Source organism: Taeniopygia guttata, chromosome 1, assembly GCF_048771995.1.
Source record: "Taeniopygia guttata chromosome 1, bTaeGut7.mat, whole genome shotgun sequence".
NCBI lineage: Eukaryota > Metazoa > Chordata > Aves > Passeriformes > Estrildidae > Taeniopygia > Taeniopygia guttata.
In genome coordinates this window covers 111,927,299-111,951,939 of record NC_133024.1, presented here as the reverse complement: position 1 = coordinate 111,951,939, position 24,641 = coordinate 111,927,299, and the positions used below count along the sequence as shown (strand labels likewise).

At 44.8% G+C, this 24,641-nt stretch overlaps 1 protein-coding gene and 1 long non-coding RNA gene across 5 annotated transcripts in view; one reads left to right on the top strand and one right to left on the bottom strand.

Moving 5' to 3' along the window:
• The window catches only part of DSCAM (DS cell adhesion molecule), a 462,695-nt gene that overhangs the window by 186,788 nt on the left and 251,266 nt on the right, over positions 1-24,641 (bottom strand). For all 4 annotated transcript variants that reach the window (XR_012058288.1, XM_030283877.4, XM_072935732.1 and 1 more), the window contains exon 4: positions 1,753-1,899. Coding sequence is in view for 3 of the 4 variants with exons in the window: in XM_030283877.4 (XP_030139737.1) it covers positions 1,753-1,899 (147 nt within the window). In the remaining variant the exon portion in view is untranslated. The remainder of the gene's footprint in view (positions 1-1,752; positions 1,900-24,641) is intronic.
• The window catches only part of LOC121470902 (uncharacterized), a 33,241-nt gene that overhangs the window by 2,615 nt on the left and 5,985 nt on the right, over positions 1-24,641 (top strand). The window contains exon 2 of the long non-coding RNA XR_005982184.2: positions 21,545-22,629. This is a non-coding gene — a long non-coding RNA (uncharacterized lncRNA). The remainder of the gene's footprint in view (positions 1-21,544; positions 22,630-24,641) is intronic.

The following is a 24,641-nucleotide window of genomic DNA, read 5'->3' as shown; positions in this document are numbered from 1 at the left end:
AAAACCACTCTGGATTTGCTCACAAGCAGACAGAGGGAGCAGTTATGGACAAGCAGCAAACGAGGGGCAGGAAGGGGAGGTGGAGAAGTGCTAATCCTACACAGAAATGCTTGAGAGCAAGTTCCAGACCCAGGCTTGGGATCAGCTCCTCCTTCACCTCACCCACAACTGGCACTGCCTCTCACTGAATAAAAATGAGGAAAAATCTGTGTTGGAGCAGCAATGTATTGAGAGCCCTGAGTGTGTGGTGGCTGTGAGGAACCCAACTGTCCATCACACACTCAGCAATCAGGAGTTCATTTAAAACTACAGGGAGAAGTTAAAATAGCCCATCCACCTTCTTATTTTCACACCTGCTGCACAAATTGCCCTGGAATTCAGCCCAGAGCTGCCACCCCATCCTCCTGTCTGCCTGCAGCACCCCTGGGTGCACTGGCACCTTCTCCTGCTGCCTGGAGATCCCTCCTGGAAGCAGGGGAACAGGCTGTTGTCCCCATCTGTAGTGGTTTTTGTTCATCAATTTAAGATTTTTTTTGTTAATATATTAATGAGTTTAGTGTTGGTTAATTACTAGTGTATTGATTAGAATGTATTTATTTATTTTTGTGAAGTAGGATTAGGAGAAAGGTGAAGCAGGTTTAAAATTTTTAAAGGGTATATAGAAAAAAATTAATAATATTTATACTACTAATAATATATTATTTTATTATTAATAAATAATTAAATTATTAATCATTACCAAGAGTAATAAGAATTAGAATTAAACCTTTAGGACACTTCTTTTCATCTTATAACTTTTTCTTTCTTAATGATAATGTAAATAAATAAAATTTAATATTTTGGTCAGTTTACTACTTTTAGAATAGTCTTTTTTTAGTTTACATAGGGGGAGAAGTTTTTTTTATTAATGTTATAGAGACTTTTTTATAAGAAAATAGTTTTGGTAGTTTTTAATTTTTATGAATAGCAGACACCTGGGGAAATTTGTAATTGTGAAATCTCTCTTATTTTTTATAAGCTTTTCTTATAGTTGTACTTATGGGTTATGTTAACTTGTAGGGTATTGTTTTGAAGATGAGTTGTTTAAAGTTAAAGGTTTTCATTATTTATCTCTGAAATATTTTTCTGGGGGGAGCATAAGATTTTTATTACTTTTTTCTCTTTCTTTCTTTAAACTTCTTATAGGCTCATGGCTGCTTTAATATTTGCTTACTTTAGTATAGTTAGGAATGGGATGAATGAAAAGGAAGGCTGAAATGCACCTGAGGTAACCTGAGAATCCTGAGGTGGAAATATCTCCAGCTGAGTGCAATGTCCTGAACTCCTGCTGAGGTCAACAGAGGGGAACAGGCACTGTGGGGCAGTTCAGATCACCCCAAAACAGGGAGGTACACTACCCCTAAAAGTGTTCCTCTTTAGCTAAACAGTGAGGTTAAGGTGATTCAATTTCCCTGCATAAATCTAGTTTTGAAGGGATGAATCCCACCCACAGTCCCTGTATACAGTACTCTAAACCTGCTAAAAATCACCATGCTGAAGTGCAGGTGCACCCCTATGGGCCTTCAGGAAATAAACGCTGAATTGTGAAAAACATACTTAAAACATAAAGAATTTTAAAATGGCCCAACTTATTTTACAGCAGCTCCCCGCTTCCATTTGACAGAAACCACCCAAGGACGTGCCTTGCCAGCTGAGCACACTAGAGAGAGACACAGGCAGCATTTCATTGAGCAAGATGCAGAAAAGGAGCACCTGATACAAAAAGTCTTGCGCTGTTGCTCTGTCGTGTTTCTCCAGTGTATCTGTGCCTTGTGATACATCGGTAGTTGTACAGTCCATCTTCATTTTGTACGTCTAAAATATACAAGGCTCCCGTGGATGTGATGAGAAATCTAGGTCCTGAAAGACACAAGAGTTTGCAGGGTTTAAAATATCTGCAGGTTGTTACTCTCACACTGGAGGATGGAGGACACAGGGCCTGAAGATTTTTTTGTTGCCAGGTTTGAAGCTGAGAATTCCAAGCTCACCAAGTGCTCAAAAGGAATCAGTTAATGTGTATTTTATTTGCACTTCATGTGCAGAAACAGAGGGAGCTTTAAGGAAAATGTGAGGAATGAAGGAAAGAAATGTGCCATGGTCTATATGACAATTAACAAACATACAGGGAGCATCTGAAGTAAAATAAGGGGTAAAGAACTAATGCATTAACCCAGTTTAGTTCAGTATTGTAGAATGATCTGATGCAGTCCAGCAGCAGAGCTGTAGGGGTTAGAGAGGCAGGGAATTTGCTCACACCTGCAATGCCTGCAACTTAAGCAGCCCCAGTGTGAGGAGCAGTCCCACCCCACCCTGCCCAGCAAAGCCACAATCTCCAAAACCAAACAAGTCTGACATGTTCAAGGTCAGAGTTTCTACCACTCTTCTCTCAAAATAAAAGTATTACAGGTTACATTTTCTTCAAATATGACTTTTTTATTATTATTATTAGCTCTAGAATATGTGGAAAACACCACTGTTTATATGGTCACATGAGCAGTTTTGATAATTTGGCACCCACAGAACTGTCTCTGTTATGTTTCATGCCCACTTTAAAAGCAAGGACACAAACCCCCCTAAAATCAACATGGTACATGTTTGCTCCAATACACTTCAAATAATATAATAAATTGAAATAATGTGTTTAGAATGCATTGTAAACTTAACCCTCACCTGGTTAATATGTCCACTTAAAAAACACTGTAGTGTAAGCTGTGTGTGCTTTTCCAAAACTTTTACACTGAGGTAAATGTGAATGTCTTTTCCTTTTCCTGTCTGCTAAATTTCTCTGTAGCTGGTAGCTCCCACAATATATGTACCTATACCCATATAGTATTATAGAAACTGTAATTTGGTATTATAAAATATATATCAGGCTCCAGAATTAGGGGAGAAATACACAAGAATGAAACCCATTATGAACCAATATCCAGTAATATGCAGTAAGAAAGAATTCCTTTTCTTCAGAGCTCTGTTTGAGCAATGACTTTTTAATAATTAAGTGTCGTCAGGATGCTTGCTCACAGATGCATCAGTGGGAAAGCAATCCAACAGAGAGAAGACAGAAAGGAAATGGTTTCATTACAGATGGTGATATCCTTTAAACCATAATATAAAAGAAATTGGGAAAAAATATAACCATTTCATGTCACTGGTCGGAGAACATTGAATAAAACAACACTGGCCCATCTCTCCCATGCTTGGAAGTATCCAGAATTATTAAATAACAACACCAGGCTTAAATAAGTGGTTGCTTAGTGTGGAGAGAAGGAAGCTAAGGAGGCTAAGGGGTGATGTTATTTTTCTCTAAATCTCCCTGACAGGAGGGGGCAGCCAGGGGGGTCGGGGTCTGCTCCAAGGGAACAGGGACAGGAAGAGAGGGAATGACTTCAAGCCAGGGCAGGCTCAGCTTGGACAGCAGCAGGAATTTCCCCATGGAAAGGGTGCTCAGGCCTTGGCAGGGGCTGCCCAGGGGGGTTTGGAGTGCCCATCCCTGCAGGTGTCCCCTGGAGATGGCACTGAGTGCCCTGGGCTGGGGACAAGGTGGGCATGGGGCCCAGCTGGGACTCCATGGGCTGGGAGAGCTTTTCCAGCCCCAGGGATTCTGGGGTTCTGTAAGACATTGTTAGAAAACACACAGATTCTTCAATAACGGGAACAGCGTGGGGACATTATAATATATTGTAATTACAACATAATGTATACTAATGTTTTTATTTCATAGACTGAAATAGAAATATACAATATGTAATAAAAATAAATTATTTGCTAATTTTACTTATTACTTCAATTTTCTCTTCATTTTTCTATTCTTATTCTTCTTATGGCTCTTCTTCTTCTTCCTACTCTTTCTTACTATTCTTCTTCTTTGCTACTTCTATGTATTTTTATATCCTTATTCCTATTCCTATTCTTATTTTTCTTCTTCTACTACATATTTTAAAATTCTTATTCCTATACTTCTTCTTCTACATATTTTGAAATTCCTATTCCTATTCCTAGTACTCTTCTTCTAAGTATTACTAAATTCTTATTATTATACTTCTTCTATCTATTCTTAAATAAATGTTCTCTGTCTTGTCTTTTTACTCTTCATCTTTGTCTTCTTCCTCTTTTTTCTCTTCTTCATCTTCTTCATCCTATTTGTCTTCATCTTCTTCTCTGTCTTCATCTTCTTCATCTGCCATGTCATCTTTGTCCTCTTTATTTTTTCCCATGTCCGTTTTACTCCTCTGTGCGTGGTCTGAGGCAGGAACAGCAGAACAGCCCCCGCAGCGCCCGCAGCGCCCGCCTGAAGCGGGAGGGACGTTTCCCGGGGGCAGCCGGCTGCCCGCGGAGGGCCTGGGCTCCCAGCCGGGCAGGCCAGGGGCTGGGGGGGCTGTGCGGGGCAGGCGCCGGCCCTTGGCTGCACGGCTCCTGCTCAGGGCACTCTTGCCCCTGGGACACTTCTTGGGAGTTGTTCATTTCTCTGTGGGACACCTCTGCCTGTTCCTTATTTTCCCACTGGGAAAGCTCTGAATCGATGTCATCTTCCCAGTCTTTGTCCTCCCCAGTCAAGGTCCCATCCTCGCTCTCCTGCACTGCCCGCACAGATGCTGATGCTGCCCCCTCCTCCTGCTGCTCCCTGGGGGCTTGGGAACTCAGCTGGGCAGGCCAGAGGCTGGGGGTGCTGTGTGGGGAAAGCACTGAGCTCTCTTCATTTTTGGCTGTGTCTACAGATTCGTCCCCAGCCAACACCTGTTGAAGGGCAAGCAGCTCCAGCTTCAGTGCCTGGACCTCCTGCAGCACCTCGCCCAGCATCTCCCAGTCGATGTTCTGCTCCGTGGGACTCTGTGGGGCAGGAGAGGGGCTAAGCAGGGCAGGAGAGGGGCTAAGCAGGGCAGGAGAGGGGCTAAGCAGGGCAGGTGCTGCCTCTGCTGCCACCGCTGTGCCCTTGGGGCTGGGAGGGCTGGGTCCCAGCTGGCGACAAGGCTGGTGCTTCTCCTCACTCACCGCTTGCACGGCTATGTCCTTTCTCCATTGGGACAGCTCCTGACTGCTCACATGTTCCTGCCGTCGGGACAGCTTTTGGTCTTCAATATCTGGCCACTGGGGCAGCTCTTGTGCTCTGGCGTCTGGTCCTTGCAACAGCTCGTTGTCACTGCTGTCTATCACTCGGTAGAAGTCTGGTTCTCTGCTATTTTTCCACTGGGACATGTGGGAGAAGAGCTCTTGTTCGCATGGTGACAGTTCTGCAAACCTCTCACCTTCCCCGTGGGAAAACTTCTGGACATCGTCGTGGGAAAGCTTGCGGTCCATTTCAGCAAAGAGCCAGATGGGCACAGGTCGGATGGACTGGGAGCTGGAGTTGCCTTTGTCCTCGTCTCTGTTGTCTGTGGCTGTTGGCGTCTGGCGCAGACAGAACCAGGGAGCTGCGTCCTCCTCAGAGAGCAGCTCTCCTGGGACTGGGCAACCCAGGGCTCCGCGCCCCTTGGAGACCCTCAGCCCGGGTGGAACTCCCTGATGTCACAAGGGTCTCTGGCCACCATCATGTCCCACATCACATAGGGCCAGCCCGGCACCCCAACAGCAGCGGAGCAGACAGGAGCTGGCTGGGAGCATCCCCGGAGCGGTGTCCTGGCGGGCCCGGCTGTGCCCCGAGCCCTGCGAGGCTTTGGCCCCGCTGGCACACGGCAGCCCCAGCCCCGCAGTGCCGAGCCCCGGCTTTGCAGGCTGCGCTGCCCAGGGCACGAGGAATTGGCCGCACGGCCGTGCCGGGGGCTCGTGGGCAGCGGCTCCAGGAGCCGCGGCAGCCCGGGGAGCAGGGGTGTCCCTCAGGGCTGTGCCCGGGCACCGGGGCTCGGCCCTGCCCGCAGCAGCGGCACCCGGGGGCACCGAGCGCGGCCTCGGCGCCCGGGCAGGGCACGGGCAGCTGAGCGGGGCAGGGGCAGCCCCAAGGCCGGGGCCGTGCCCGGGCACCGGGCCGAGCTGGAGAAGCGGCACCGCCAGAGCCTCCTGCGCTGCCGCAGGGCCGGGCCCGGCTGCTGCCCCCGGCCCGGGGCAGTGCCCGAGGCAGCGGCTCCTGCGGCTCTCCCCTCGCCTCTGCGGCGCCACGGGCACAGCGGCCGGGCCGGGGCTCGCTCCCCGCTGCCGGCCGGGCGCTGCCGAGGGCTCCCCGCCCGCCGGGGCCGGGGCCGGGGCCGGGCGCTGAGGGAGCGGCGCCGCCATCGCTGCCGCCCTCAGGGGCTCTGAGGGGAGCGCGGCTCCCGCCAGCCCCGCTCCGCCCGCACGGGCAGCGCAGACCTGGAGCACAAAGACACACGGCGCTGCCATTGTGTCCGAGCCCTTCAAATGCACCCGCACAGCGGCCCCAGGGGCTGCGCTCGGCCGCGGCAGCAGCGCTCCAGGGCCGAGCTGTGCGAGATGTGACACTAAACCCACAGGCTTTAGTCTGTTTGGGAGAAATAAATGAATGTTTCAGTCTCATTGGGATAGAAAACCACTTTTGATTGCACTGTTCTGTCGTACACTGGTTTGAAAATATATCATAAATACTAAACTGGTATAATTAGATGTCCCTGTGGGTCAAAAGTCATCAAACTTCCCTCCTGCTGCTCCTGCACAGAGAATGCTGGCCTAGGGACTCTGTGCTGTTGGATTTTGGGTGAGGGAGGAGGGAGACACTTGGACACAAGAAATGGGCGCACCTCCAGTCCCAAATATTCATGAGGGATTTGTCATCCTTCAGTAATTCCTTTTCAGTTCTGGAAAGCAGATAGCAGGAGGAGAGGGCCTAGGAAAGGAGCAATCCTTCTGTACCCCCTGCCAGGAGGGGACAGCCGGGGGGTCGAGCTCTGCTCCAGGGGAACAGGGACAGGACAAGGGGAAATGGCCTCAGGCTGGGCCAGCAGAGGCTCAGCTTGGACAGCAGCAGGAATTTCCCCATGGAAAGGGTGCTCAGGCCTTGGCAGGGGCTGCCCAGGGGGGTTTGGAGTGCCCATCCCTGCCAGGGAAGGCCTTGGAGGTGGCACTGAGTGCTCTGGGCTGGGGACAAGGTGGGCATGGGGCCCAGCTGGGACTCCATGGGCTGGGAGAGCTTTTCCAGCCCCAGGGATTCTGGGGTTCTGTAAGACGTTGTTAGAAAACACACAGATTCTTCAATAACGGGAACAGCGTGGGGACATTATATTATATTGTAATTACAACATAATGTATACTAATGCTTTTATTTCATAGACTGAAATAGAAATATACAATATGTAATAAAAAGAAATTATTTGCTAATTTTACTTATTCCTTCAATTTTCTCTTCATTTTTCTATTCTTATTCTTCTTATGGCTCTTCTTCTACTTCCTACTCTTTCTTACTATTCTTCTTCTTTGCTACTTCTATGTATTTTTATATTCTTATTCATATTCCTATTCTTCTTTTTCTTCTTCTAGTACATATTTTAAAATTCTTATTCCTATTCTTCTTCTTCTACATATTTTGAAATTCTTATTCCTATTCCTAGTACTCTTCTTCTAAGTATTACTAAATCCCTATTACTATATTCTTCTATCTACTCTTAAATAAATGTTCTCTGTCTTGTCTTTTTACTCTTCATCTTTGTCTTCTTCCTCTTTTTTCTCTTCTTCATCCTATTTGTCTTCATCTTCTTCTCTGTCTTCATCTTCTTCATCTGCCATGTCATCTTTGTCCTCTTTATTTTTTCCCGTGTCCGTTTTACTCTGCAGTCCGTGGCCTGAGGCAGGAACAGCAGAACAGCCCCCGCAGCGCCCGCAGCGCCCGCCTGAAGCGGGAGGGACGTTTCCCGGGGGCAGCCGGCTGCCCGCGGAGGGCCTGGGCTCCCAGCCGGGCAGGCCAGGGGCTGGGGGGGCTGTGCGGGGCAGGCGCCGGCCCTTGGCTGCACGGCTCCTGCTCAGGGCACTCTTGCCCCTGGGACACTTCTTGGGAGTTGTTAATTTCTCTGTGGGACACCTCTGCCTGTTCCTTATTTTCCCACTGGGAGAGCTCTGAATCAATGTCATCTTCCCAGTCTTTGTCCTCCCCAGTCAAGGTCCCATCCTCGCTCTCCTGCACTGCCCGCACAGATGCTGATGCTGCCCCCTCCTCCTGCTGCTCCCTGGGGGCTTGGGAACTCAGCTGGGCAGGCAAGGGGCTGGGGATGCTGTGTGGGGAAAGCACTGAGCTCTCTTCATTTTTGGCTGTGTCTACTGATTCGTCCCCAGCCAACACCTGTTGAAGGGCAAGCAGCTCCAGCTTCAGTGCCTGGACCTCCTGCAGCACCTCGCCCAGCATCTCCCAGTCGATGTTCTGCTCCGTGGGACTCTGTGGGGCAGGAGAGGGGCTAAGCAGGGCAGGAGAGGGGCTAAGCAGGGCAGGTGCTGCCTCTGCTGCCACCGCTGTGCCCTTGGGGCTGGGAGGGCTGGGTCCCAGCTGGCGACAAGGCTGGTGCTTCTCCTCACTCACCGCTTGCACGGCTATGTCCTTTCTCCATTGGGACAGCTCCTGACTGCTCACATGTTCCTGCCGTCGGGACAGCTTTTGGTCTTCAATATCTGGCCACTGGGGCAGCTCTTGTGCTCTGGCGTCTGGTCCTTGCAACAGCTCGTTGTCACTGCTGTCTATCACTCGGTAGAAGTCTGGTTCTCTGCTATTTTTCCACTGGGACATGTGGGAGAAGAGCTCTTGTTCGCATGGTGACAGTTCTGCAAACCTCTCACCTTCCCCGTGGGAAAACTTCTGGACATCGTCGTGGGAAAGCTTGCGGTCCATTTCAGCAAAGAGCCAGATGGGCACAGGTCGGATGGACTGGGAGCTGGAGTTGCCTTTGTCCTCGTCTCTGTTGTCTGTGGCTGTTGGCGTCTGGCGCAGACAGAACCAGGGAGCTGCGTCCTCCTCAGAGAGCAGCTCTCCTGGGACTGGGCAACCCAGGGCTCCGCGCCCCTTGGAGACCCTCAGCCCGGGTGGAACTCCCTGATGTCACAAGGGTCTCTGGCCACCATCATGTCCCACATCACAAAGGGCCACCCCGGAACCCCAACAGCAGCGGAGCAGACAGGAGCTGGCTGGGAGCATCCCCGGAGCGGTGTCCTGGCGGGCCCGGCTGGGCCCCGAGCCCTGCGAGGCTTTGGCCCCGCTGGCACACGGCAGCCCCAGCCCCGCAGTGCCGAGCCCCGGCTTTGCAGGCTGCGCTGCCCAGGGCACGAGGAATTGGCCGCACGGCCGTGCCGGGGGCTCGTGGGCAGCGGCTCCAGGAGCCGCGGCAGCCCGGGGAGCAGGGGTGTCCCTCAGGGCTGTGCCCGGGCACCGGGGCTCGGCCCTGCCCGCAGCAGCGGCACCCGGGGGCACCGAGCGCGGCCTCGGCGCCCGGGCGGGGCACGGGCAGCTGAGCGGGGCAGGGGCAGCCCCAAGGCCGGGGCCGTGCCCGGGCACCGGGCCGAGCTGGAGAAGCGGCACCGCCAGAGCCTCCTGCGCTGCCGCAGGGCCGGGCCCGGCTGCTGCCCCCGGCCCGGGGCAGTGCCCGAGGCAGCGGCTCCTGCGGCTCTCCCCTCGCCTCTGCGGCGCCACGGGCACAGCGGCCGGGCCGGGGCTCGCTCCCCGCTGCCGGCCGGGCGCTGCCGAGGGCTCCCCGCCCGCCGGGGCCGGGGCCGGGCGCTGAGGGAGCGGCGCCGCCATCGCTGCCGCCCTCAGGGGCTCTGAGGGGAGCGCGGCTCCCGCCAGCCCCGCTCCGCCCGCACGGGCAGCGCAGACCTGGAGCACAAAGACACGCGGCGCTGCCATTGTGTCCGAGCCCTTCAAATGCACCTGCACAGCGGCCCCAGGGGCTGCGCTCGGCCGCGGCAGCAGCGCTCCAGGGCCGAGCTGTGCGAGATGTGACACTAAACCCACAGGCTTTAGTCTGTTTGGGAGAAATAAATGTTTCAGTCTCATTGGGGTAGAAAACCACTTTTGATTGCACTATTCTGTCGTACACTGGTTTGAAAAGACATTGTAAATACTAAACTGGTATAATTAGATGTCCCTGTGGGTCAAAAGTCATCAAACTTCCCCCCTGCTGCTCCCACAGAGAGAATGCTGGCCTAGGGACTCTGTGCTGTTGGATTTTGGGTGAGGGAGGAGGGAGACACTTGGACACAAGAAATGGGCGAACCTCCAGTCCCAAATATTCGTGAGGGATTTGTCATCCTTCAGTAATTCCTTTTTAGTTCTGGAAAGCAGAGAAGAGGAGAAGAGGGCCTAGGAAAGGAGCAATCCTTCTGTACCCCCTGCCAGGAGGGGACAGCCGGGGGGTCGGGCTCTGCTCCAAGGGAACAGGGACAGGACAAGGGGAAATGGCCTCAGGCTGGGCCAGCAGAGGCTCAGCTGGGACAGCAGCAGCAATTTCCCCATGGAAAGGGTGCTCAGGCCCTGGCAGGGGCTGCCAGGGAAGTTCGGAGTGCCCATCCCTGCCAGGGAAGGCCTGGAGGTGGCACTGAGTGCTCTGGGCTGGGGACAAGGTGGGCATGGGGCCCAGCTGGGACTCCATGGGCTGGGAGGGCTTTTCCAGCCTCAGGGACTCTGGGGTTCTGTGAAAATAAATCAGCATAATTGAGGCACGGAGGGTGTTGAGCTCCTTTGCTGAGGAAGAAGAGCAGAGCAAGGCAAGGTGCAAAGGAGGAGGGAGAACAGTGGGAAGTGCTCTCTCCTCAGCCATGAGCAACAATGTACTCCAGCCCCGGTGGATTTACAGATTTATAGGCTAGAGAGGTTCTTTCTTGTATACAGAAGTCATACTGATTTCATATGCCTCTGAAAACTTAAATTGCTTGCATAGAGAAGACTTAGGAACAAAGATATTGTGGAGTGCAGCAGTAAAATCACCTGAATGGGTAATAGTTCAGTTTCACGGCCAGATGTCTAAAACATAGCATTGAAAAGCTTACAAGAAAAAAAAAAGAAAAGCTTTCTTACATCTTACATTTTAATATTTTAGTTGTAATATTTGGATGAAATTATATAGACATGTAGTAGCAATAAATTAAACCAATAAAATACACTGTAACTTCTTGATCTAATGGTCTGCCCTATGCTGAGTGTTTTCCTTTCACATTCCCAATTACTCAGAGCACTGTCTGAGTGTATACATTACTCAAAACCATTTGTGCCACCTTAACTTCTTATCAAATAGTGCTACTCAACATCTCTACCCTTTAACAAGGTTTGCCTTTACCTCTAAATTTAGGTTAGAAGGATATTTAGAATTTTGGTGTGAAAACCACGAGATGTCCAACTTTTGTTCACAAGCAGTTTCTGCACTCCTGAAATATTCATAAAGCAAATCTAGCTTTTCCAGGTAATGTTATAAAAACTACAGGTAATTGAGGCACAGTTGTCTCCCTTATGCTCCATGAGCAGCACAAAATGACAGCTTCAGGAGGTGGGAATCACATTTAAAGGCTTGGCTTGGGGCGTGCAGCAAAGCCAGCCCTGCCTTGCTTTTGTTTCCAGCTGTGTGAGCATCCATCCACCAGCTTTGCATGCAGGCAGCACAGGGGTCCAGCCCTGTGCCTGCCCTCAGCAGTGCCCCAGCCCTGCCTGCTCTGTGCACACACATCTCTGCAGCCAGGCAAGGCTTACATCAGGCTTTTCCAGCTGGATGTGACTCTGGTACCAAACTGTGCCAGGGTGGATGACAGTGGAGAGGTTGCAACCATACTACAGGCTCAGGAACAGACAAAAAGGTGTTAATGGGGTGGTTGGGATTGTTTTGGTCCCTCCAGTAAATCTGCACCTGCTGTGCATTTGTGTCAAGTGAATGGAGCCTAAACAGCTGCGAGGCAGAAATGTGCCCCTCATGCATGTGAAGGTTTCCTAAAGCTTTCTCTTTCTGGGGTCTATCTTCACCTTTGCCAAATACATACAATTCCATTTCTCTTCGTAATTCCATTTCTCCATTATTCCATTTCACACCTTTGGACGTGAATAGTATGCACAAGTTTATGATCACACAAATGGAGCCAAAGTTTAAAAAAAAATCCGTTCCTTATAGTAAAAATGCAGCAGACCCTGGCTCAGGGAAGAAATTATGATGTCTGCCTCCAGATTAGAAGGCTGAAGGATAGCTTTATTAAAACTATACTATATTATATTAATATACTATTTAAAGAGATACTATCCTATTCTACATACTTACTTTTTACTTACCTATCTAACTCAAACTTGTGACTCTGTGCTGAGAGCCCGAGCCACAGCTGGATCCATTGGTCACTGACCCCAAACAACCTTCACCAGAATCCAACCCAGCAATTCCTGCAGGTGAACAATCTCCACACCACATTCCACATGGGGAAAACAAAGGAGCAGAGATAAAGATTGTTTTATCTTCTTCTCTCTGTGCTTCTCCTGAGGGAGAGAATCGTGTCTCTCTGTCCAGAGAATGGGGATGTCACATTTTCCTCTGTGCTTTTCCACAGCTGTCACTGTTTTCAGAGATGGTCTACACAGGGCATCATTAGTAGTCAAATTTGTCTCTCTTTTCAGGATAAGCATGAAAAAAGCTGGCACAGAAATTAAGTGAGAAGACCAAAAACCAGAGCTTCCCTTTAAACTCTAGAGAGCAGCTCTGGAATCACAGCTGGGGTGTGGATTGTGGATGTGGATGAGGACGTGGAGTGGGTGATGAATTTAAAGGATCTGTGGGCTATTTCCAGATCTCGTAGTACTCACTGATACTTGCAGGTGAAGCCTTCCCTGCTCAGCCCTGGCAGTGAGTGAGATGCAGTTACACTTTTGGCTCTGTGAGAGCAAACACACTTATTAAAAGCCCACCACTTAATAAAAGAGGAATGTAAAAGCTTTGCAGAGCCATGAACTTGCTCAGTGTTATCTTGCTGTATTTTCTGGAGAAGTTATGAACACATTCAAGTTATCTAACAGTGCTTAGATCATCTTCCTATTGGAAATTACTCAGGCAATTATACAATAAAACCTTCACTTAAAGCATTATCTAGAGATTTTTCCCTCACCCTCTTCAAAGATAGCTAAAAGTAAATAGTTATTGCCACACATCAGATGTTATCCCACATTTCCCACCAACAGACATTGTGTATAATTGCAGGGCTAAAGATTTTCCTTTTCCTCTTTTCTTCGTAACATATTTTGCATACTTATGTAATGCTTTTAATAACCAACCCCTCCTCCTGTAGAAACGCGAGACAGAAAAAGATGACAGAGAAATAAAAGGGGAAATGCATGTAATTTCTGTCATCTTCTAAACTGAGAGCATTTTCATTAAACCCGACAGGCTGTCAGCTGTGACAAAGCTGAAGTGTTGAGTGTTCTGCCTTCTGTACTTCAAAAAGTGTTTAGAAAAGCACCAGGATGGGACAGACAAGCTCCCACTGCCCTGTTGATCCAGGGAAGGGCTTTCTTCTTCAGGCACATTTAATTTAATCACCCCTGCTTTGCACTAATGAAGTCTAATTTTTTTTGACTCACCTACTTAATATGCCAAATAAAGATTTTTCTAAGTGAAAAATCCTTTCAGATCAACTGAAGCTTTTTGTTTGTTTGGCTGCTAGCAGGCTTCAAGACAGGAAGACAGAGAAGCCTCCTTCACAACAATTAAAAAAAAAACCACTGTCAAAATATAGCTCATAATTCCCATTTATTATTCCTCCTCAGCAGTGTTTGCATTAATGCCTTGAATAAGTGATTATAATAATTTCAGCATCTGATTTACAGAGACATTGAAATCTCTTTTGGCTTTCAATGCTTGATGCCTTTGAAAACCTGGTTCAATATCTGGAATATGTGCCTCATTCAAAGACTTCAAAGGCTCCCAGGAACACTCACTATCTCTTGCCTTGGTAGTGTGGGCAATCATAGTAATATATTACCATTTAAAATAGTATTTAAACTTGTTTAAAAATAGAATTTCAACCCAAGGCCAGGCTGGATGGGGCTCTGAGCAACCTGGCCTAGTGGAAAGTATCCCTGCCCACGGCAGGGTGTTTGAATTAGATGTCCTTTAAGGTCCCTTCCAAGCCAAAGCATCCTATGATTTTATGAAAATTTAAATTCTTTACAGAGGAGCTCTCTAAGATACATGGTTTCATAAAATTCATAAAAGTCAGTGGAAAATGAGGGAATGGAACCCATAACTTTCCCCAGCACCCAACATAATACATAACTTTCCCTCATAGTGACACTGAAAATATATAGATCCAAGGACAAGAAAGACCATTAGAGTAATTTATTTTCAACTTCTATCCTTTTGCCATTAGCCCCTGCTCAAATCCATATCTGGAAGTTACACTACAGCTTTTTAAAAAGACATTGGTCATGATTAAATATTTCTTGTAAGTGGAGAGTATGTGATAGCCCTGGGTAAATTTTTCCAATTATTCTTACTTTTGAAAATTAGTGTATTGTTTGGTCCACCTGCCTTTGCCCCAGTTATTGGATCTTACTGTGCCTTCATTAAAGATTTCTTCCACAGTCAGAAATCTTCTGCCCTTTTAAGTCCTACAGAACACAAGGAAATTACTTCTTATACCATCTCTCTCCTTAATTAGTTATACAGATTGAACTTCCTAAATCATTTACTGTGAATTATTCATATCTTGAAATATTCCTGTCGTTTTTCACTCAACACCTTAACAACTTTTTGAAGTACCTCTTCAAGCTTGGATCATGCACATAAATTCAGTTCTGAAATTTCTGGTTCTGGTCATAGAAAATACAAAATGTCACCATTTTCCTCTGTACCATTTTTTTTTTCCCATGTACCCATCCAGTAATTGAACCCATCATGGAAAACTGTGATGTCCTGTTCAGAATCATGGATTTAGGGATTTCCCTCCTTCTGTAGATGTGACCTACCACCTGACTGTCCTAAAACTGGAATTATTGGTATGAAAACCTCAGTGTTCAAATCAAACCTCTTTAACACAAGCAAGCTGTGTCATCTTTTGCCATTACAGCAATCTTTTAACAGTTGGCATATTTTGCCAACTGCTTTTCTTAACAAAATTTCATAAATTCATGCTTTCATCTGCAATATTAGCAAACCATTTGGTTTGGAGATAAAGAGATGAACCTCAAAGAGGTGGATCTCACTGTCCTAAAGAAAACAAGGAAGAGGTGGAGGAAACTGAGTCATATCTAGGCTTAACAAAGGGCCCCAAACCCACAATATATTTGAAACACACCCCTCATTTTACTGTCTGCTGACCAGTGCCCTAAATAACCTACTGACTTCCTTAAAGTTGAGCACTTTTAGCAAATCATGTGTTCGTTTCTCTAAGTGAGAAGAGGTCACATTAACAATTATGAAATTGTTCTTATGTAAGGTTTTAATGTTTTCCATTAGACTGCATATTATTAGAGATTAAAATAAAATTCTGTTTAGGTTTCCTATGTGAGATTGTTCTCATGTATTATTCATAAGAAAATGTGAACACTTTCCTGTCGAATTAACGCATCATATTCTTGTACGAAAATGAGAATATTTTAAAATCACGATGTTAATTATTCTTTTATCATGCCCTTTTCCCCCAGCATGCTGGTAGTCTTTAAATAGGGGTAACGTTCCCCCCAATATGATTTAAAAAACCATATTTGATTTTTCCTTTGTTGGAAACACATCTAACAGCATTGTGTTATTGCAGCCTAAATTGGGTTGATCGAAATTAAGAGGACAGATGGCTGTTCTAATCCTGTGCCAAATGATAATAGAGAACAAATCAACTCTTGCCAGTGGCACTTGTCACCTCCACTGGATAGAATTGCTTCTGCTAAGCAAGTTTCCAGTGTGACCTGTGCATGGAAGGGGAGAGAGCTCCCCACAGAGCCAAAGGGGACAGAAACCTATAACTCAGCTTTATGGCATTGCTGCATCCTCAAACAAGCCAGGCTGCTGCTCAGGGCATGGGAAGTGTGCTAGAACCTGCTTAAACTCTGCCCTGGGAAGGACTTTGATACCCAGCCCAAAGATCAGATGAGGAAAAGGAGATGTGGAGGGAAAGGTCAGGATTTCACTTCTCCAAGTGTCACCCACTCAATGTACTCAGCCTTCATGAGACACCTTGAGAGGCCATCATGACTCATTTCCTGGCAGAAAATCAGTGTCAAAGTTTCTGAAGTGCCACCACAGTTCAATGTTTCTCATGAGGAACTAAGATGTTTGATATTCCCATTTTTTCCTGACACAAAGAAAGAAAGCCATAAAATCCATAGGAAGTGTTCTCCAAGGTGAGGGAGGCTGCTGTGATATTTAGTCTATAATTCCAGGCTCCTCAAAGCTCACAGAAATGTGTCTTATCATAAAGCCAAGCTTGCAGGTCTGAAGTTTTCTTCAGCTCCAAAGCAGTTGGTTTTCCCTTTCCCTTTTGTTTTGTTGTTTGTTATGGGCTTTTTCCTTCCCCCAGAATTAAATTTCAGAATTTATAAAACAAGCCAGCAGCCTTACATGAGATGCTTTCTATTTTATTTAGACACATAATCTGTTTAGACCTCAAGAAAGAATAACTGAGATTATCTCTGTGCAAAGCTCTCTGCAGAGAGCTAAGAACATTCATAAATATTTCCAGTCCCACGAACTGGTGTGATTCCAGCTCTAACAGAGATGGATTCAAAGCTTGGCAAAATTTGTGCAGAACTAAGATATTTCTAATATCATCATTTTTTAACCTTCTTTACCTCCTCTGCCTCAGTTAGGGGTAGAAGCACCTGCTTTGGTGGAAGCTCAGGGTGAATCAGGGTTTAGATAAATCTGTTCCCTATCAGTCACTCAGCCAGTGGAATTCAGAGCTGCTCCAAGTAGGCCCAGCACAGCCACCATCACCGTGGCTCTAAAATGCCACCAAACCCATGGAATATTTTCCACTTGATTCTTCAAAGATTAAAAAGGAAAAGAATAATTTAAAAAATTTGCTGTAATTTTGGCATATCTTTCTTTAAGGAATACCACGGACCAGCAATATCCTTCTGCTTCTTTCCAAAGAAAACGGATCTAGACAAATTTAAATGCTGTGGTGTTTGCTCCATTCCAAAATGTCTCTCTGTTTCATAAATGGGGATTTTGCCATAGCTGTAGTTCTCCAGATTTCCCTTGATGTTTTCCATGACAACAAACCTGCCTGTTTCTTGCCTATAGAACCATAGGGTGAATACAATTGGAAGAGAAGATGAAACAGAAAGAAAAGGAAATAAAGAAGGAAACAAGAAAAAGGGAAAAAAAAACCCGGGAAGGGAAGGGAAGGGAAGGGAAGGGAAGGGAAGGGAAGGGAAGGGAAGGGAAGGGAAGGGAAGGGAAGGGAAGGGAAGGGAAGGGAAGGGAAGGGAAGGGAAGGGAAGGGAAGGGAAGGGAAGGGAAGGGAAGGGAAGGGAAGGGAAGGGAAGGGAAGGGAAGGGAAGGGAAGGGAAGGGAAGGGAAGGGAAGGGAAGGGAAGGGAAGGGAAGGGAAGGAAGTGGGGACTGAACAAAATAACTTGAAATTTTGGATTTTTAAATTGAGCTGAGAGAGATTATCTGCTGAGTCAATTGCAGCTTTAAATAGGAATAAGAGTTGTGGCTCCCTGTTGGTTTCTCATTGAGACAGGATGAGGCCTGAGCCCAGTGTTCCAAAATCAGGTAGGTCCTGAATGCAGGAGGCAGCTCCATTCCTCGTTTTAGCTGCTCTAAATCCAACAGTACCATGAGTTAATTTGTGCTTCTGTCATCTTGGTATAAGGAAAGACATTCTGCTCTTACATGTGCAGTGCTATAATTTTCCAAATGAGTTTGGCCCTTTTGAAAAAGATACTGTAAATTACCCAAATCAAAACATATTTTGTTGCCCTGTCTGTGTTTCTGAGACTGCAAAAATGTATTTCATGCCAACTGTCCACAGCAATTCTACTTATGTTACATATGCAATCTTCGAGTTTTATAAAGGAGGAATAAACCTATTTGTTTGATTTGATTTTGTGGGGGTTTTTTTGTTGTTGTTGTTGTGGGTTTTTTGTTTGTTTTGTTTTGCTTTTTTTGGGTTTTTTTGGGGGGTTTTTTTGTTTGGTTGGTTTTTTGTTTTGTTTTGGTTTGGTTTGTTTTGGTTTGGTTTGGTTTGGTTTGGTTTGGTTTGGTTTGGTGTGGTTTGGTTGTTTTTTTTTTTTTTTTTTTTCCCCAAATAAGGCATAACTAGATTCAGGAGCTGTTCTTTTGTGTACACAGACTGGGTTTTGTTAATGGCTACTCTTTTATGATTTTATAGTACAGACCTGACTGATCACACAAAGCTTTTATTAAATTGTTCCCCCTCTTAATTTTTTATGAATTTATGAGCCATGAGCAGCTACAGCTCTCTACCTGCTGTTGTTAACTGTCATCCTCCAGGATATTGAATAAAACTGCCATAATCTTTAATGCCTCAGTTTTAGATTATTCAAGTGCTTGCATACATTGCTGTAGAAGCTGCTTTCCTCATTTCAGCTGGCAAGCAAGCAGATAATTTTAAATCACCAGCTAGTTTTAGGGGCTCTGATTAAAGAGGATTCAACTTTGCCCATGATATATGGAGCTGTCTGGAGGATTAAAATCTTTTTCCTCAGGCTTTTACTGGTGCATCCCATATAAATAAATTGCCTGGAGCTGACCAGTGGCTTAGCACAAATAAACTTATTCTCTGCTCTTTATATCATCAAGGACCAGAACCCATCTCCCTCTTATCTGCATGTACATTTAAACACAAGCTCGTTAATTAAAGAGAAAACATCAATTTCCTCTGGCCTCAACAGCAGCTGCTTTATGTCACCACCATCAAATTTGCACCTGAATAGTTTTGGAGCTTTGAAGTGATTGTATTTCCAAAATATAAACTGTTCTGGACAATATGATCAGAATAAGGCACAGCCCTGCAGACACAGAATTCCAACAGCAGCACAATTATTTTGACTGAGTGCAAACAGCCAATATTATCCCACAGTAATTACAGCAGCTGCAATTCTCTGTCCCCACATGTTTAACCACATTTATTCTGCAGGTAACTGGGAAGGTAATGGAGTATCTCAACCTGAAGGAACAGTTTTATGAGAAATTTATCATAGCACCCACTCCCTTCCATGAACAGATCAATTCAAAGCTTCCCAAGACACCTGAGCAGTCAGAATTTTTATTTAAAGCATGTGCAGTAGCAGAGACAAAGCTTCACGTGGTACATTCTAGTGTAGTATTTTTATTTTGAGAGAGCAAAATAAGGGGAAGTGGAACAGGTTAATTTGGTTTTATGGCAATGATAAAGGAAGGAATTAATATCTTCCTCACTCAACTTGAAAAAGTAAACCTATGTTTGGATAAAAAAATTTTCAGCATAGTCACTGTGGGAGAAACCAGTTCCACTAGGATTAGAGATAAAATAAATAATTTCTCCTGGAAACTCTTGGCCAATCTACTGGGAAAAGAATTCAATGTTCAGTGAATAATTTTTTAAATGAAGGGAAAAAAGCTGCTAATTATGTACATTTCCATCTTTTTGAACAATACAATAGTGTTAAGTCTGTGGTGTTGCTTTTCAACAGCTCTATAAAAATTAAAATATTTTTCGCAATTTCCCCTCAGTATAACATTTTTTTCCTCTACCTTTCTTTCATACACAGAAATTTTGATTCTCAACATAACCAGCTATGTTAGAAGATGGGACCCTACTTCTGTCTCTTTTTTACTCTTCACACAGGCACAGAGCTCCATGTTGTGCATTTTGTGTATTTAACTACTCAGCTCTCATTACCACTCACACACTTACAATTTTTTAAAAATAATAGTCTCATGATGAGCTATTCTCATATTTTATGACTCAGTACACATTTCCCTGATTATGGAAGCATACAAAACCACTTGTACTCATTGTTGCTTCAGAAGAACTGATGAAGAAATGTTTTAAACAGAAAAAATAACAGTAGTAAGAGCAGAAGTATGCAAAGACTTTTCTATACCTTAAAATAAACAAAACTCCTGCCATCCCTGATCCAATGAAATTATTCCATAAGGGAATATTAGATAAACAGCTTTAAAGTATTACATAAGTCAGATGTATTACCAACATTGCTGGAGGAAAAAAAAAACAAAACTGCACTGATTTAAAATGGAAATAACTGCAAGCAATTCTGAGAATTGTTTGCAGACTAAATTCCATCAGCATATGGGGATTTAGCAGACCTCATTTTTTACAGGTTACAAAGTTTTATAATTCTTGCAAGTTCTCAATAAGCAGAAACACTTTGAACAAGAGTCATAATATAGCAGTGTGTATAGATGTGGTTTTCACACTATTTATTTTCTGTTTGCTGACATCTTTGTCCAACTAACTTTATAACAATGAAAAGGGTTCAGTAAATATAACTTTTCAGCAAGGAGTAAATTCACAGTATGATTTATGCTGAGCATCAACTCAAGATTATGGGATATTTCAATCCAACTTCATTTCAAAGATCTATGTGAGGTAAAACTAGGAAGGATGTGTAATTCCATACCATCTCATAAAGATTACTGTGATTCTGTACTATTACTTTCCTTAGACTGGAAGCACAAAGAAAATATCATTATAAGCACAACAAGTATCAGTCCTTTCAAAAAAGTGTATTTTAAGGTTTTTTATTTCCTTCTCTGAACTGCTCAGAGAATCGTGATTTGGAAGCCTGTCCAAATATCAGGATGATTATGCAAATGTGCCCAAATACATGCCTAAGATAATTTTTATCATTTGCCAATTTCTATTTGACTGGGAAATTGAGGCACAGTGAAGCAAATTGATTTGCCTAACTTTATCCTGCGAGTTTGTGGCAGTTTTGGGAATCCTGGTTCTGGGTTTTGAGCATCCAAACATCCTTTCTTACCTCTTTTTTTCACATCCTGTGTCTGAGAACCTGTGAGATTGGATCCAATCCTTTATGGAGGTGCACAACAAGGGCACAGTTTGACTGTAAATCTCTCTGAATGAGTTAAATATGATTATTTTTGTTCTCTTTCCACTGTCAGAGTGCTCACCAGTGGGCTGGACATGTTTTGTTTACACCAGTGCTCATTTTCTGTGAAGACCTCAGAATAAATTAGTTCTAAAATACAGCCTTTGGCCAGATTAATGTTTCAGGCAAGTTGTGTTAAACATTTTTCCACTTTTCCTGAGCTTACCCTGTACTTACAGATGCAATTAGATCTACAAATGATTTAAACCAACTATTTTGTGAACGCTTAGATTTGGTTTAGGGTTGCATTTCAGCATTTGTTAGGCAGCTAGAGTCTATAATGTGTTCTGTTGTGTCTCTTTTAAATGATGAATGTTAAGGAAACAGAGGTTTTAGGGCAAAAAACCCCACCGCAAACTCATATTCTACATATGAGACTTTAGGCTGAAAGTCACACAAAGCATATTTTCTACTTCTGAAACTTTTTTTTTCAGGAAGCATAGCACTAAATTATAAATCCAACAAAATACATATGGCCAAGCAGACACAGACCTGCACTGCTTGAACTTCCCTCAGCAGTCAAACCCTTTCTTTATCCCCACAGGCCATTAAAGAGCGTATGGAGTCAGAGAGTGACCTTGCCAGCACCACACGACATTAGCACAGATGGCCTTGGCCATGTTAATGACATTTCCATGGGAAGATCCATATCTTTGACATTTCTTGCACTCCCAGAAGCTGCAAGCAGCATGAAGTAGCCTAAAGAGGATTGACCTGACAGAAAAGCGTGTCCAGCTCACTCCAGCCACCCCAGACATTGTGAGTAGCATTCCCAGCATGAATCAGACACATCTGCATCCTCTGGCACTGCTGGAGATGGAGAACAGAGACCAAAAGTGTGCATGGAATCACCAGCAGGATCATCCAAAGCTCTGTGGGAAGCAGGTCCAGGGAGGGGATTCTCCTCTTTACTCTGCCCTCATGAGATCCCACCCAGAGAGCCGTGCCCAGTTTGGATATCCCAACATCAGAAGAATGTGGAACTGTTGGAGCAAGTCCAGAGGAGGCCTTGAGGTTGATAAGGGGACTGGGGCACCTTTCCTATGGACAAAGGATGGGAAAGTTGGGGATGTTCACTCTGGAGAAGAGAAGGTTGTTTGGAGAAGCTTCCAGTGCCTGAAGGGGCTGCAAGAATCCTGGAGAGGAACAATTCATCAGGAACTGAAGTGACAGGACAAGGGAGAATGGGCTCAAACTGAAAGAAGGGAGATTTAGGTTTGATATAAAGAAGAAATTGTTCCCTGTGAGGGTGGCAAGGCCCTGGCACAGTGTGTCCAAAGAAGCTGTGGATGCCCCATCCCTGGAAGTGCCCAAGGCCAGGCTGGACAGGGCTTGGAGCAGCCTGAGAGAGTGGAAGGTGTCCCTGCCATGGCAGGGGTGGAATGAGATGATCTTTCAGATCTCTTCTTTCCCAAACCATTCCATGATTACCACAAGGACATAAAATGCACCTTAAAGGAGAGGATCACTATGACACCTGTGAACCGAACATGTGTGTCTTGTTTAAGCATAGGACCATGGGCTCAAAAGGTTTTTAAATTATCTACCAGCAGTCTGGTCTTCTTATTTGTGCTTATTAGCTCCCTAAAAAGAGATGTGACTCTGCAAGTGGTGCTTCCAATGCATAAGGTCTGTAAGTACTCCTTTTTGCACAAATTAATCTAAAGTAAGGATATTCACCCAATTTGCTTCAATGTACTTCTTTCTCCTGAGAAAACACAGCACAGTTTTGACATTTTACATGAGCATTCAAAAAATGTTGGTGTCACTTAGATAAGAACATTTAAAAGTAATTATCCATATTTTTCAAAACTAGGCAGTGGAAAAGTAATGAAGAAAAAGCTCTGAACTAAAACTACTTTTCTTCTCCTTTCCTGATACTCAGCTTTAATCTGGGTATACTCTTTTATGCAGTCAATGGCTTAGGGATGTGAACAGCCATAAATGAATCTTAAAAAAAGAAAATTAATGTGGCAAAGTCTGACAGCTGTATGGTATTTATTCTAAGCAAATTCTGCATTGGTTCAATCTCTCAAGAAACTGTTATTTGGGTCAACATTATTGCTTTCATAGTTCACAGTCTTTATCTCCTGGGAGAAAGCCAATTTTTTCCTTCACTCCAATCCTCTTAGGCAGAGCCCCAGGAGTCTGTATCAGTGACCTGAGAATTTACATTCTACACCATGTCCCTGGTCAGGACACACTATCTCCCTCCCTGGAGCATTTCCATTAAAAAGGTGGAACACACTTGCAATCCCTGTAAATTGAGCCTCCTGGATTTTTTTTAGTCCTTTGTGGAGCAAAGGGAACATCCTACAAAGAGCACACTGCAGAGCAAAGAGCAGGGAAGATAGAGGGGAAACAAATAAATAAATAAATAATAGCCCAAAGATCCAAAAGTCAATACTCCATGTTTCATTTCTTTTTCTTTCTGACAGGAGCTCTGGCCCCTGAGCCTGGTCAGGGGCAGCTCAATAATAACGATCTAAGGCTGCTCTTCAATAGACACTCAACAGCTGACAGCTCCTCTGTTCAAATTGTCAAGGGCACAAAGAAAGGCTTGAATAATTAATTGTGAATGGTTGGATGTGATTTGATTGTGTGACCAACCTGTTACATCGACTTGCTTCCACCTAATCTTTCAAAATGAGATATTAAAACCACAACTCTGCCACGCTTCTTTATTTCCTGGTTGTTTCTTCCTCTGTGGTACAACCTGAAGGATATGCCATCCATGAGATGGAAGGTGGTGAAGGAGAGCCCTGATCTCATGTGGGTGAACAGAATTCTGTGCTCCAAGCCTGCCTTGTCTCTATAAAAAGTGCTTTTAATTTCTATTATGTAGATGCAGCCATCAAAAAAATAAAAAAACAAGGGTGGCAAAAGAAAGTGGCATCAGCAAAATTAACAGCTATTCACTAATTAACTTCTTCCTACCACAAAAAAAAAATCTCCAACCAAACAAAATAAACAAAATCCAAAAAGACCCAAACTAAACCAAAAAAAGTTCTAAAAGATCCCAAAAACTCAGCCTCCACACCCTGGAAAACAAAATCAAAAACAAAAACAAAAACAAAAAACCACAAACAAACAAAAAAAAACACCCAACAACAAAAACTACACAAGAAACCAGCCCTAAAAAAAAAAAAAAAATCAAAACCCCAACACCTTTCTCACTCCATTTCTGAGACATTTTTTAGCTAACTTTTCATAGACCAATCTCCCCACTTAAATAGAAACTGCAGACACCTGAACATTTAGGGCCAAGTCATATGATGAACACCATCTCAAATATAATCTGCATTTAATTTTAATGGGGACATAATCTGTTAACATGCATGATTTCAGCATTCTCTTTAATTCAGATGCTGATTTCTCAGCCACCCTCAAGTTTAGGTGGCACAATAAATTTTGCTTTGGTCATTCACCACAATTGGGTGACAGAAAGAGAGAGTGTCCAACAATTTCTGGTTGCTAAAGTTCTTTGAATGAGAGAAGGAAAGGCCACCATTTCAAGCTGTCCAAGGTCTACAAAAGTGTAGTTAAATGCTGGTTCTGTGTTTTGAAGGAGTATTTGCTGCAGTGAACTGTGGTTACAATGGAAAAATGCACCTTGGGAAACTGAAAATCTCTCTGTGATT